This window comes from Salmo trutta, unplaced genomic scaffold (genome assembly GCF_901001165.1).
Source record: "Salmo trutta unplaced genomic scaffold, fSalTru1.1, whole genome shotgun sequence".
Lineage (NCBI taxonomy): Eukaryota > Metazoa > Chordata > Actinopteri > Salmoniformes > Salmonidae > Salmo > Salmo trutta.
The window spans coordinates 467,315-483,231 of record NW_021822662.1 but is presented as its reverse complement, the minus strand read 5'-3'; the positions used below and the strand labels follow the sequence as shown (position 1 = coordinate 483,231).

Below are 15,917 nucleotides of genomic sequence, written 5' to 3'. Positions count from 1 at the left end.
TAGGAACTGTCAGGGTGAAAAATGCCCTAAAATAAGTCCTGTTTTCCGCGTTTACTTCAAAACTACGGCAAACAGCTAGGACACAAGGTAATATTATGAAACTGGACTCCATGGCGGATGCAATAAATTGATTTGCATCAGGGGGAGAAAAAAAAAAGCGTTGTTAAAAAAATGCCTACAAACTATTGTTATTTATTTCACAAGAAATACCTGTCCTTAATCCTTACTCTAAATGGCTAACTGTGTTTAGTGCCCTTAAGAAACTGCTAATTGCATTCCCTCGCCTTAAAAAAAAAAGAATACACAAATTGTCACTTATCACTTCAACAAATAGCAATTTTGTCTGTTGTGTTTGTCCCTGAATTATTGACGCAGGCCAATCATATTGGACGAGGAGCCCCAAATGGGGGGTGTCTGATGGTAAGGAGCTTTCGACAATATGGCGGACGATGGAGACAGGACGAGTGGAGGGCTGGGGACTTCAGACGACTCGGACGCCTTCAGTCTTGGCGGGATGTTGTTAAATTTAACTATTTTAGTTTTACTTGTTACGATCTGCTATGTTATTTATCGACGATGGGGTAAACGGATTGGTGTGGACGCCGCTAAAGGAAGCGAGGCCTCGTCTCTTCCGAAGATGAGAAGACGGGATTTCACTTTGGAGCAACTTGGGGAATACGATGGACTGCAAAACCCCCGGATCATGATGGCTGTCAATATGAAAGTATTCGATGTTACCACCGGAAAAACGTTTTATGGCCGAGGTAAGAATCCGGTAACGGGAAATAAAACACACTGGATGGCATCGGTTGTTTGGGTGCAATAGTTAGCTTCTACTAGCTCGGTAAAGTTAGCCTGCTAACTAACTCCATTTAAAGCAAGTTAGCAGCTAGCTACCTAAACAGTTATTTTACTGTTTTCATTTAGCACCGTTAGCCAACTAACTTAGTTGGTTAGTTAGTCTGGCACTTGGCTTGGCTTGTTTAGCTAACTTTAGCTAGTTTATTCTAGGTTGTAGTTAGACACGTGTGCATGTTTACTGTACTAGTTTAGGTTAGCTGGCTAACGCTAGTTGAGCTAGCTGCAAAAGCCACGCTACACTGACGCATGTTAACTAGCTAACGTTACATCACCCAGTTAAAGTATTACGGAAATGTCCACAAAAACCTGAATCAGGTTGTTTTCAAAAAATGGAGTACGCAACTATAGACCTAGCTAACGTTAGCTAGCTGGTGATTTATGTTAATGTAACTAGCTAGCTCAAGTAAACTAGATAATTTAGCGTTAACATTTGCGTTACTTGTTGTTACATAGGTAACGTACAAATGCAGATTAACTCGCTAGCTCGTTAGCTAAACAGACTGATTAGCGTTTGCTTCAACGGGGACAAAGAGTAAACTAACGTTAGCTAATTAACGTTAGCTATCTAGCTAGTTATTCCCTAAAGCGTGTCAAAAACCAAGCCCCTGTGTTGGGGAGTCGACTCCAAAATAATCTACTTCTTGTCCGTGGACTCCCATTTCTGGCTGTCAAAGCTTGGAATCGACTCCTACGATTCAGTATTTTTGCAGAAGAGGAAACCGTAGTCTACTTGGAACACACTCCCATGTTTCACAGGAGGAAGAGCGAGAAGGGAGGGGAAGGCATGTCGGCCACCGGGCAGACCGTCATAACCGGTCAGCAAAAGTGGCTCCCGTTTGGCGCAGCGGTCTAAGGCACTGCATCTCAGTGCTAGAGGCCTCACTGTAGACCCTGGTTCGATCCCGGGCTGTATCACAACTGGCCGTGATCGGGAGTCATATAGGGCGGGGCACATTTGGGCCAGCGTTGTCCAGGTTAGGGGAGGCCTGTTAGGCCGTCATTGTAATTAAGAATTTGTTCTTAACTGACTTGCCTTTTTAAACAAAAAAGATATAGGCTATGGCAATGCTGTATTTTGCAATTTCTTCCTTCAAGTTCACTAATGTAGGGGCTGTAAATGAGTAGGCTGAGCTATTCTACACGCAACAGTCCGAAGACCAAACTGGTGTTTGTCATGGCGGCGAGGGAGAGAGTCAGAACCGTATGCATAGGCTAAATCTTGGTAATCTTGCCATGCCTCAAACTCACCAAAAGTATATTAAAGTATATATTAGGCTATCAATGAGTGTGGCTAAGCAATTCTTCATAGTGCCAGTGAATTGAAGTTGAACGTCACCAAATACATCAGTTTAATTGGGCCTAAATTGTCTTCCCTGTGGCTCAGTTGGTAGAGCATGGCGTGTGCAACGCCAGGGTTGTGGGTTCGATTCCCACGGGGGACCAGTACGGGGAAATTAAATGTATGAAATGTATGCATTCACTACTGTAATTCGCTCTGGATAAGAGCGTCTGCTAAATGACTAAAATGTAAATGTAAATAGCTTATTTAATGAAACCCTGGCTGGCTGTTGGTGTCCTAGGTCAAGGCTCTCCAACCTGTTCCTGGAAAGCTACCTTCCTGTAGGTTTTCACTACAACCCCAGTTGTAACTAACCTGATTCAGTTTATCAACCAGGTAATTATTTAAATCAGATGCACTAGATTAGTGTTGGAGTGAAAACCTACAGGATGGTGACTCTACACAGACAGGGTTGGAGAGTCCTGTCCTAGGCAATAGATCACAAAGCAGCATACCGCTAAACTTTTGGGAAATGGCAAGTTCACTTTCTCATCTGTAAACAGTCAAGTGCAAATACTGTTCAGCTGCTCAAATAGAATGAGGGGCATTGTTATACATTTTAGTCATTTAGCAGATGCTCTTATCCAGAGCGACTTACAGTAGTGAATGCATACATAAAATACATTTTTTTCTCCATACTGGTCCCCCGTGGGAATCGAACCCACAACCCTGGCGTTGCAAACACCATGCTCTACCAGCTGAGCCACACGGGACCCGTGTGGAAGGGCATCTACCATGGATGGATTGCTAAAATGATGATTATGATCACACTTTTAAATGTTATGGGGAGACCGATACAGTACATTTGGCAGCCAAGCACGAGTTGTCAGTGTAGCGTATTATTGTCTAGACGTGACGTATACAATAAAAACAACCAGGCTTCCGTCACGAGTCAATTAAATTTGAAAATATTAAGAATTACAGAGGGCAGTTCAGAAAAAAACGAATCATGTATGAATCGTCCTCTGGAATAATGCACATGCTTGTATAATAATTACAAAACCAACGTCTAGTAAAACCTGTCTGAACAGGGCTGTAACATGGCAAAGAATAGGCCTATCAGCACTGCATCATCCCATGGGATCTGTCAAGGCTGCACACAGCAGAAATATCACAGTTCCTACACATCACCTTCTATATTCAAACAAAACAGCCCTTTCATAGGCAGATGGGCGGTATCATGCTCATGTCAGTCCTTTAAAACGCAGATGTGGTCTTCCTCGTAGGATTCTGGAATAATGAGGTGGGACTCTGTAATAACGAGGTGGGGCTCTGTAATAACGAGGTGGGGCTCTGTAATAACGAGGTGGGGCTCTGTAATAACGAGGTGGGGCTCTGTAATAATGGCTAAATTATCCTACTGATATCTATCATTAGCTAACGGTTTTGAGATCGTATCACGTTAACCTAGCAACTAACGTTATAGGTTGACCAAAAAGCCATATTCTGAGTATTAATGCTATGCTAACTAGGGCTGAACCCATTTATTTGACTGGTCAATAGGCTGTTGGTCGACCTGGATTTCTTTAGTCGAGCAGTAGCAAAAAAATTAATATCATGGTGTATAAGACGCCTGTCTGATTCGCGCCTGTCTGATTCGCGCCTGTCTGATTCGCGCCTGTCTGATTCGCGCCTGTCTGATTCGCGCCTGTCTGATTCGCGCCTGTCTGATTCGCGCCTGTCTGAGTGGACTGATCCGTTGTGGAGGCCTTTGGGATGGCACAGTCCATCCCTCTAAGACATGTGCTACTGAAATTGCATATGGTTATATTATTTAAGAACAATGGTGTAACACTAATAAAAATTATTTTATAACAAATGTGCATTCTGCTGCGTTGGATAGTGGTCGCTGTCCGTGGTTCTGAAACACATCAGGGCGGTTTTGAATTGGCGCCTTTTCCTAGACCATGTTGCGATGGGCATAATGGCAAAGTTAACCAGCATATTGGTGTTGAGAACAATGTGGAGGAGATGAGGAAACAGACCTTGACTTATAGTCTAAGAAAAGGGAGGAGAGAGGAAACTCCAACTTAATTATGTCTATAATCAATAGCCTAACTGTTAATATGCCGGGCTTTACGACTCATCCATATGCTGTATATGTACAGAAATGAGACTGTTTGACTGTTTGGTTGATAGTCTACTGATTCTGTGAGCACCAATACTCGTGCAACAATTTCACAAATTCAGCTGTTTTTAATCTTTGCTGTAATAAAGGCTTTACACTTTTTTCTTTAGACCAGCCTCTGGTATTATTGCTAAGAATGAAAATGACTGCAGTTTTAACTGGTCATTGTTTTCAAGCTGATTGTTTTGGTGCTAGCTAGGTACCAAGCTAACGCTAGCTACCCCAGAAGTTGCGGTCGAACAAATTATGCTTTATTACCAACGTGGTATTGTAAACAAATCGTACGTGGACGGTGTTTGCTTGTTTGCTGACTTTTTTTGTTCAGCTTTGACAGTGCTACTGTGTCTTTTGACACGCAAACGGATTTCCATAGTATGTATGTCGTGATGCTAATAGCAGTGACGCTATTACTGTGTAACTCCGGTAGGGCAACATCTGAAAAATAGCGCACTTGGTAGTGTGTACCAATGCTCGACCAGTTGGCGAAAGCCAACATCACCCACGACAGAGAACGGTTGATTGTCAGGGGCAATGAATTCCATTATCTTGGCATTAATGGATTTGGCCTTTGAGTTGTTTCGCTGAAATGTTGACGTGTTGACTGCTCGATCCACACAGTAGACATTGTGGGCTAGGTTAGGAATGCTGTGTTGCACGTATAGCGCAACATTTTACGTGGCGTCATTACGTCATGTACCTTCGTTATATAGGTATGTATGTCAGCTTTGACATCGGGCGTTAAACTAGACATCGGCCGATACCGATGTTGGCATTTGTAGCTAATATCGGCTGATTTACGCTATGTTCACCGATATATCGTGCATCCCTAGTTTAGACTGTTCCAAATTGTCAAATTATAACAATAACCCTCCTTTTTCCTTGTTCTCCTTGTTGTTGACATTATTATAATGATGATAATATAATTTGTAGGCTTAGTATAGCAGACTTGTATAACCACCATCAAGCTGTAGGGCTGAGAGCGCATCCTGTTTAGTCTTAACACCTTAACTAACTTAAATTTCAATACTTGCAGTGCATTCGGAAAGTTTTCAAACCTCTTGACTTTTTCCACATTTTGGTACGTTAGACTTATTCTAAAATAGATCAAATAAAAAATAATCCTCATCAATCTACACACAATACCCCGTAATGACATCACAATACCCCGTAATGGCATCACAATACCCCGTAATGGCATCACAATACCCCGTAATGACATCACAATACCCCGTAATGGCATCACAATACCCCGTAATGGCATCACAATACCCCGTAATGATGAAGCAAAAACGGGTACTTTTTTTTATTGCAAATGTACAGTACCAGCCAAAAGTTTGGACACCTACTCATTCAAGGGTTTTTCTTTATTATTACTATTTTATACATTTTATAATACAAAATTCAAAGGCACTCGCACATCTGAGCAATCTTTTTGCATGTGCATGGCAACAGTTGAAACAGGATAAAGGAAACCGCACACTGCTCTTGATGGGATCACTGATATTTAATAAGCTTTACGTATCGGCCTCACGGCCTTCGTCAGAGCTTTTGACCTAATGATGACCTTTCTACCTTTAGATTTTGTGGCTTAGAGAAAGTCAAGATATCAGACAGGGGAGGTGATATTAATAATACTCTGAGTAAAAGAGAATGTTTTGGGATTTTCATCCTCCAGACATTATTTCCTAAAGGTCTTAATGATGAAATGCCTATGTATGTTGTGAATTTGAACATGAATTATGTCCCTATTTCAGATTCCTCTGATGTTTTTCGTACGATGTACCCAATGATGAATGAAAACTCCTCATTGTGGTTTTATGGACGTGTTTCATGCGTCTTACTTATACAGTTTTGTAGTGTTTGTGAAATGCATATTGTTATGTTTGGTAGCATCTATTTATTTTTCCTTTGCCTCCAACCCCTTTCCATACGTGGAATGGATGTGGGTGGGGCTAGGTCTACATAGAGGTGCTGATTTTTTTGTTTTTTTTTTATTCACAAAAGCTCTGACGAAGGCCGTGAGGCCGATACGTACAGCTTATTAAATATCAGTGATACTATCAAGAGCAGTGTGCGGTTTCCTTTTTCCTTCATACATTTTATAATAATAGGGAAGACAACTATGAAATAACACATTGCATCGTGTAGTAACCAAAAAAGTTATTTTAGATTCTTCAAAGTTGCCACCCTTTGCCTTGTTGACAGCTTTGCGCACGCTTGGCATTCTCTCAACCAGCTTCACCTGGAATACTTTTCCAACCGTTTTGAAGGAGTTCCCACATATGCTGAGCACTTGTTGGCTGCTTTTCATTCACTCTGCGGTCCAACTCATCCCAAACCATCTCTATTGGGTTGAGGTCAGGTGATTGTGGAGGCCAGGTCTTCTGATGCAGCACTCCATCACTCTCCTTCTTGGTCAAATAGCCCTTACACAGCCTGGAGGTGTAAGGGCTACTAAGCCCAAACAAGATGGGATGGCATATCGCTGCAGAATGCTGTGGTAGCCATGCTGGTTAAATGTGCCTTTTTTAATTCTAAATAAATCACTGACAATATCACCAGCAAAGCACCATCACACCTCCTCCTCCATGCTTCACGGTGGGAACCACACATGCGGAGATCATCCATTCACCTACTCTGTGTCTCACGAAGACACGGTGGTTGGAACCAAAAATCTGGACGACACAGACCAAAGGACAGACTGGAAATCTAATGTCCATTGCTCGTGTCTCTTGGCCCAAGCAAGTCTTCTTCTTATTGGTGTCCTTTAGCAGTGGTTTCTTTGCAGCAATTTGACCACGAAGGCCTGATTCACACAGTGTCCTCTGAACAGTTGATGTTGAGATGTGTCTGCTACTTGAACTCTGAAGCATTTATTTGGGCTGCAATCTGAGGTGCAGTTAACTCTACTGAACCTATCCTCTGCAGCAGAGGTAACTCTGGATCTTCCTTTCCTGTGGTGGTCCTCATGAGAGCCAGTTTCATCATAGCGCTTGATGGTTTTTGCGACTGCACTTGAAGATACTTTCAAAGTTCTTGACATTTTCCGGATTGACTGACCTTCATGTCTTAAATTAATGATGGACTATTGTTTCTCTTTGCTTACTTGAGCTGTTCTTGCCATAATATGGACTTGGTCTTTTACCAAATAGGGGTGGTATACAGAAGATGGCCCAACCTTGTCACAACACAACTGATTGGCTCAAACGCATTAAGAAGGAAAGAAATTCCACAATTTAACTTTAACGAGGCACACCTGTTAATTGAAATGCATTCCAGGTGACTACCTGGTTGAGAGAATGCCAAGAGTATGCAAAGCTGTCGTCAAGGCAAAGGGTGGCTACTTCGAAGAATATAAAACATATTTTGTTTAGGACTTTTCTGGTTACCACTATGATTCCATATATGTTATTTCATAGATTTGATGTCTTCACTATTCTACAATGTAGAAAATAGTAAAAATAAAGAGAAACCTTTTAAGTACATTTTACATTTACATTTTAGTCATTTAGCAGACGCTCTTATCCAGAGCGACTTACAGTAGTGAATGCATACATTTCATTTTCATTTCATACATTTTTTTTTTCTTCGTACTTGGCCCCCCGTGGGAATCGAACCCACAACCCTGGTGTTGCAAACACCATGCTCTACCAACTGAGCTACGGGTAGATGTAAACTTTTTACTAGTACTGTATTAGGGATGAAACCGTTACCAGTTTCGCAATAAACCACGGTAAAATTCCCGACGGTTAGTATTGCTGTTTCAAATTTTAATTATTATTAAAACCGTGTTTGATTACCGCGGTTTGAAAAATTCACTGTAAATACTGTCCAGCATCAACTAAAGTTAGCAACAGTCTGATGCAGCTGCAACGCGGGGTTTGTTTTGTGTGAAAACACAGCGGAAGGCAGCGACAGCGCTCAGGAGGTTTTTCAGCCTTCTAAGAGGACTACATCTGAAGTGATGGTCACCCTGTCTGCAGAACATGCAAAACAAACGAAAAATCTCTGCGAAAGGGGGCAACAATTCAAATCTCTTGAGTCATTTTTTGTGACCATCATCCACTACTTTATAGTGAATGCAAGGTAAGTTAATTTAACTCAATGCATGATGTGGGGACTTGGGAATGGGGGAAAATGTCATGGTTTGTCTGTCTAACTTACTAATAGCTTGTCAATGTAAACTGAAGCTTCCAGTGTTACCTACTCTTGTATAAACGCTGCACGTTGTGCTGCTGTACGAGTCGTGTGTCTGCAGTCTATTCGCCCATTGCACACGATAACACGTTGTTCTGCTGCTGTACGAGTCGTGTGTCTGCAGACTCTATTCACCCATTGCACACGATAACAGGTTGTTCTGCTGCTATATGAGTCGCGTGTCTGCAGTCTATTCGCCCATTGCACACGATAACACGTTGTTCTGCGGCTATATGAGTCGTGTGTCTGCAGAGTATTCGCCCATTGCACACGATAACACGTTGTTCTGCTGCTGTACGAGTCGTGTGTCTGCAGACTCTATTCGCCCATTGCACACGATAACACGTTGTTCTGCTGCTGTACGAGTCGTGTGTCTGCAGACTCTATTCGCCCATTGCACACGATAACACGTTGTTCTGCTGCTGTACGAGTCGTGTGTCTGCAGACTCTATTCGCCCATTGCACACGATAACACGTTGTTCTGCTGCTGTACGAGTCGTGTGTCTGCAGTCTATTCGCCCATTGCACACGATAACACGTTGTTCTGCTGCTGTACGAGTCGTGTGTCTGCAGTCTATTCGCCCATTGCACACGATAACACGTTGTTCTGCTGCTGTACGAGTCGTGTGTCTGCAGACTCTATTCGCCCATTGCACACGGTAACACGTTGTTCTGCTGCTGTACGAGTCGTGTGTCTGCAGTCTATTTGCCCATTGCACACGATAACACGTTGTTCTGCTGCTGTACGAGTCGTGTGTCTGCAGACTCTATTCGCCCATTGCACACGATAACACGTTCTGCTGCTGTACGAGTCGTGTCTGCAGACTCTATTCGCCCATTGCACACGATAACACGTTGTTCTGCTGCTGTACGAGTCGTGTGTCTGCAGTCTATTCACCCATTGCACACGATAACACGTTGTTCTGCTGCTGTACGAGTCGTGTGTCTGCAGTCTATTCGCCCATTGCACACGATAACACGTTGTTCTGCTGCTGTACGAGTCGTGTCTGCAGACTCTATTCGCCCATTGCACACGATAACACGTTGTTCTGCTGCTGTACGAGTCGTGTGTCTGCAGACTATTCACCCATTGCACACGATAACACGTTGTTCTGCTGCTGTACGAGTCGTGTGTCTGCAGACTCTATTCGCCCATTGCACACGGTAACACGTTGTTCTGCTGCTGTACGAGTCGTGTGTCTGCAGTCTATTTGCCCATTGCACACGATAACACGTTGTTCTGCTGCTGTACGAGTCGTGTGTCTGCAGACTCTATTTGCCCATTGCACACTATAACACGTGATGTAGTTTAGTCACCCAACCTACATGTTTTATTCATTTAAAATCCGTCAGTCGTCGACTTGGTTGTAAAAGTGTTCCAACAGGAGAAACGCTATAGACTCCTATACAAAGACTCCTGTATTTATGTCAATTGTTGGGCTCATTGCAATTACTCGCTGTCTTAAGACTCATTTGTATTTATATAAATCGTGCATGGGGTCATTGCATATACGCAAATGCAACACAGAAGAAAGACCTGAGTTAATAATTATAAATGTAACAATAATACATTTTCTATTCCCTTGTTTACAGAGTGGGCGTGCTGCAGGCAAACCCAGTGACGCTACTGGTCCCTCTACAGTTGTGACACAGACACTAGAGCAAGTGTTTTAGAAGGCAGGCTGCTCATGCAACCACATCAAAAAATGCCTAAGTGCTGCTAATTTTATTTGTTGTTTATTTGATTTGCTTACTTAAGGTTGTGTTCATTAAAACCTGCACTAGGGAAACTTACCTCATGGCCACATGGTGCCATCTTTAATGTTATTTTAATGTTTATGCACACAAAGTGCAGTGCTGCTAATTTTATTGGTTTTCAATAGAAAACTGGTGAAATTTCAGTGTATCAGTACTTTTTGAACATTTCCAGCACATTAACAATACCGTGATAATACTGATAGTACTGATAACGTGATAATACTGATAGTACTGATAACGTGATAGTACTGATAACGTGATAATACTGATAACGTGATAATACTGATAGTACTGATAACGTGATAACCCTGATAGTACTGATAATGTGATAATACTGATAGTACTGATAACGTGATAATACTGATAACGTGATAATACTGATAACGTGATAATACTGATAGTACTGATAACGTGATAATACTGATAGTACTGATAACGTGATAACCCTGATAGTACTGATAATGTGATAATACTGATAGTACTGATAACGTGACAGTACTGATAACGTGACAATACTGATAGTACTGATAACGTGACAATACTGATAGTACTGATAACGTGACAATACTGATAGTACTGATAACGTGACAATACTGATAGTACTGATAACGTGACAATACTGATAGTACTGATAACGTGATAATACTGATAGTACTGATAACGTGATAGTACTGATAACGTGATAATACTGATAGTACTGATAACGTGATAGTACTGATAACGTGATAATACTGATAGTACTGATAACGTGATAATACTGATAGTACTGATAACGTGATAACACTGATAGTACTGATAACGTGATAATACTGATAACGTGATAGTACTGATAACGTGACAATACTGATAGTACTGATAACGTGATAATACTGATAGTACTGATAACGTGATAATACTGATAGTACTGATAACCGTGATAATTTGTCACTATAGTCGTGATATGAAATGTTCATTCCGTTTCATCTCTATACTGTTATTAAATATAAAAAAGATACCAGACTTGCATAAGTATTCAGACCCTTTGCTATGAGACTCGAAAATTGAGCTCAGGTGCATCCTGTTTCCATTGATCATCCTTGATGTTTCTACAACTTGATTGGAGTCCACCTGTGATAAATTAAATTGATTGGACATGATTTGGAAAGGCACACACCTGTTTATATAAGGTCCCACAGTTGACAGTGCAAGTCAGAGCAAAAACCAAACAATGAGGTCGAAGGAATTCTCCGTAGAGCTCCAAGATGACAGAATTGTGCAGCATTGACGGTCCCCAGTGGCCTCCATCATTCTTAACTGGAAGAAGTTTGGAACCACCAAGACTCTTCCTAGAGCTGGCCGCCCGGCCAAACTGAGCAATCGGAGGAGAAGGGCCTTGGTCAGGGAGGTGACCAAGAACCCGATGGTCACTCTGACAGAGCTTCCCTGTTCCTCTGTGGAGATGGGAGAACCTTCCAGAAGGACAACCATCTCTGCAGCACTCCACCTATCGGGCCAGACGGAAGCAACTTCTCAGTTAAAGGCACATGACAGCCCGCTTGGAGTTTGCCAAAAGGCACCTGAAGTGCCTCGGTGATTCGGTGAAGCATGGTGGTGGCAGTATCATGCCTGCCAGGATTCTTTTCAGCGTCATGGACTGGAAGACTAGTCAGGTTTGAGGGAAAGATTAACAGAGAAAAGTACAGAGATCCTTGATGAGAACCTGCTCAGGACCTTAGACTGGGGCGAAGGTTCACCTTCCAACAGGACAACACAGCCAAGACAACGCAGGAGTGGCTTCGGGACAAGTCTCAATGTCCTTGATTGGCCCAGCCAGAGCCCGGACTTGAACCCAATCGAACATTTCTGGGGAGACCTGAAAATAGCTGTGCAGCAATGCTCCCCATCCAACCTGACAGAGCTTGAGGGGATTTGCAGAGAAGAATGGGAGAAACTCCCCAAATACAGGTGTGACGGGCTTATAGCGTCATACCCAAGAAGACTCGAGGCTATCGCTGCCAAAAGTGCATCAAAGTACTGAATACTTAAGTAATCAGACAGTAGTGTTTTTGCTTTCTGATTATTGGGTAGATTCAACAGGGGGGTTCATCCGTTTCAGATTAAAGCTGTAATGTAACAAAATGTGGAAAAAGGGAAGAGGTCTGAATACTTTCCCAATGCACTGTATATTCATTTATTTAGTATTTTCTTTGTTAGACATAAGACTAACACCAGGAAATCAGCTCCAAGTGATTTTAATTTTGGAACTCTGTAACCAAGTAATTCCATGTGATCGTATGCAAATGTAAGCAAGGTTTGAAATTAAAACATAATCAAATATCTGTTTGGGCTTCTTGCGGTCAATTTGCAGTCTACAAATTATTTGTAATTATGTTCGGTCCCCCTGACCTTCCTTCTGCACTAGAAATCATTCCACGACTGGATCGAGTTGAGGATCCCTGCTACAGACGGCCGTGGATCCCTGCTACAGACGACCCGTGGTAGTCGGGGATCCCTGCTACAGACGGCCCGTGGTAGTCGGGGATCCCTGCTACAGACGGCCGTTATAGAACTGAACCAAACAGTTAGCTGCAGTAGGAATAGATTCTGTTTACTGAACTTTCTCTCTCCCTACAGACGGTCCATATGGTATCTTTGCGGGCCGGGATGCATCGAGGGGTCTGGCCACGTTCTGTTTGGAGAAAGATGCTCTGAGGGAGGAGTACGATGACCTGTCAGACCTCAACGCTGTTCAGATGGAATCAGTCAGAGAGTGGGAGAGGCAGTTCATGGGTAAGCTGTATGAACAATATGTAGGATACAGGACCTAAAACACCTGCCAAATGCGGGTAGATTTTGCCGTTGGCGGCTAAGAATGTCTAATTCACCAGCCATGGCAGATAGTCACACTCAGGCCTTTACAGTGAGCATTTTATAGAAATAGAAGTATGGGCATGTGTGCCAGTTGTGAGTTCTAGTAGAGTAAATGCTGCAGTAGCTGTTTTCAAAGTATTTCTGCCATTTTGTTTCATGCTGGTAATGGCCAATCTGAATCCTACCATTATAGCTATCCCACCTCACGCAGCAAAGCTCGCGGGCTGTGTGCACTGAATGAAATGCTGCTGAAAGATTTTAGAAGCAATATGCACAGGCATAAAAGTTTGTCTAATTTACTCGAATGTCTACCAAAGTGAGACTTTGTCCTTGTGTGTGTTTTGGCTATTTAAACATTGTTTTGTTCACAAGCTAGGTTGGTTTGCATCTATTGCTAGCAAAGAGACATCGGCCTCTAGTGAGATTCTCACATGACAGGAATTTCCCTGTTACCAAGGTAACCTTAAAGGGCCAGCTGATGTTTTGTCTGATATTTTGATCGAAAGACTCAGGTCAGAGTATTACGTTAAATTGAGCAATATACCACATTACTTTGTTTTAGGCCCTGGTAGGAAATATGTTGGTGCTCGATTTAGAGTGTAATGTGGTTTTATTTGACCCTTGTGATCTCTCATTTCAGAAAAATATGATTATGTTGGTCGGCTGTTAAAGCCCGGGGATGAGCCGTCAGAATACACGGATGAGGAGGACATCAAGGACCACCTGAAACATGACTGAACTGTTGCCCTGTTCTGTTCACACCACCAACCAAAGCCTTGACCCAAACAGCTGACAGCATCTGTCCCCCCCCCCTCACGCCCCCTCCTTCTCTTCCCTCTCCTTCAGTCCTGGATAGCCCAGTCCAGGATTGCTGGGCCCTGGCCTGACTCCTCACCATACAGATCACCACTAACAGAAACGAGTGATGAAACTGTTTCAGGGGGATTTGAATGACATTAACTTGTCTTTGTGCTGTTAGAATATTTGAAAAAGGAAAAACAACATTTTTATAGAATTTTCCTTACTATGTCCCTGTTGTGTAAATGTGAACAGAGGCATAAAGGTCTCGACAAACCATTTCTGTATGGACCTTGCTTTGTGCCCGGGGGCATTGTCATGCTGAAACCGGTAAGGTTCTTGCCACAACATATTTAGAATCACTCAGATTGATTGATTGATGGATTGGGAATACAAAGGGAAGGACTGCTGACACAGTTCTAATCAATCAACTGTTTCCAAACCACACTACTGGATGTTGGTACAATCCCCAGGACATGAAATGGTCAAAGTGTTAATTGTGCCTTATTGTTTTTTTTTATACTACTAAAATCCTGTCTAAAAAAAGAAGGGGGGTGGAAACTATTCTGCCCATGATGTTTATTGGTTTTCTTGGAGGTGCTATAGAAAGCGGTTCATCTTCTTGGGAAGTTGTTCTATAGACTAGTTTCCTTTTTTAAAGCCATCAGTCGAAGGCATGCTTTGGTCTGTCACACCGACTGGCAGAGACTCCACGCATCACTACCTTGTATATAGACCTCTCTTACTGTCATATTGATGTAGGTAATGAACTCCATATTGCTGGGTTGTATTGGACTGAAGCACCATGGTTTGTGTTTTTCCTTTTAGTTTTTTTTTTGCTGAGGTTCTTTTTAAACGTGGGTGAATGTTGAAAGGGCTGTGGTGTGGGACGGGATCAGGGAATGTTCACATTTGGGAGAGAAGTTGCTTATCTTGTAAATATATCTATCATTTTATGAAAGCATGTGCGTCAATGTTGAGCAATGCTGAATTCCCACCATGTCATGTATTTAATGTTGGGTATATGTCTGCAGAGAGAGACAGGCATGCATAATAAAGTGATTTGGTTAATAATTCATGTCTGAGTTATTTCATTACAGACAGAAGTATCTACACTACCGGTCAAAAGTGTTAACACCTTGTCATTCAAGGGTTTCTCTTTTTTGGCTAATTTCTACATTGTAGAATAATAGTGAAAACATCAACTATGAAATCATGTAGTAACCAAAAAAGGGTTAAATGAATCTATATATATATATAAGATTCTTCAAATAGCAACCCTTTGCCTTGATAGCTTTGCACACTCTTCTCTCAACCAGATTCACCTGGAAAGCTTTTCCAATGGTCTTGAAGGAGTTCCCACATATGCTGAGCACTTGTTGGCTGCTTTTCCTTGACTCCGCGGTCCGACTCATCCCAAACCATCTCTATTGGGTTGAGGTCGGGGGATTGTGGAGGCCATTTCCTCTGATACAGCACTCCATCACTCTCCTTGGTAAAATAGCCCTTACGCAGCCTGGAGGTGTGTTGGGTCATTGTCACGTTGAAAAACAAACACAATGAGTAACGGCTATATACAGGAAGTACCAGAGTTGATGTGCTAGGGGGTACGAGGTAATAACATGGCTTTATACAGGAAGTACCAGAGTTGATGTGCAGGGGTACGAGGTAATAACATGGCTTTATACAGGAAGTACCAGAGTCGACGTGCCAGGGGGTACGAGGTAATAACATGGCTTTATACAGGAAGTACCAGTACTAAGTCGATGTGCTAGGGGGTACGAGGTAATACGTACATAGACAGTAGGTGGGGGTAAAGTGACTAGGCAACAGGATAGATAAAACAGCAGCAGTGTATGTGATGAGTCAAAAGAGTTAGTGAAAAAAGGGTCAATGCGGGTAGCGATTGGTTCAGGGTCCTGTTGGTTTCATGCTTGCTGTGTGGTAGCAGAGAGAACAGCCTGGCTTTTAGGCGCCTTCCTTTGA

General features: G+C 42.5%; 1 protein-coding gene across 1 annotated transcript; it reads left to right on the top strand.

The window, feature by feature from the left end:
• The first annotated feature begins 382 nt into the window (after nt 1–382).
• LOC115183106 (membrane-associated progesterone receptor component 2) lies at nt 383–15,005 on the top strand. The gene is made up of 3 exons (XM_029744443.1): nt 383–764; nt 12,897–13,052; nt 13,774–15,005. The coding sequence occupies exons 1-3, from the start codon at nt 440–442 to the stop codon at nt 13,869–13,871; spliced, it is 579 nt and encodes a 192-aa protein (XP_029600303.1). The 5' UTR covers nt 383–439; the 3' UTR covers nt 13,872–15,005.
• The last annotated feature ends 912 nt before the right edge of the window (nt 15,006–15,917 follow it).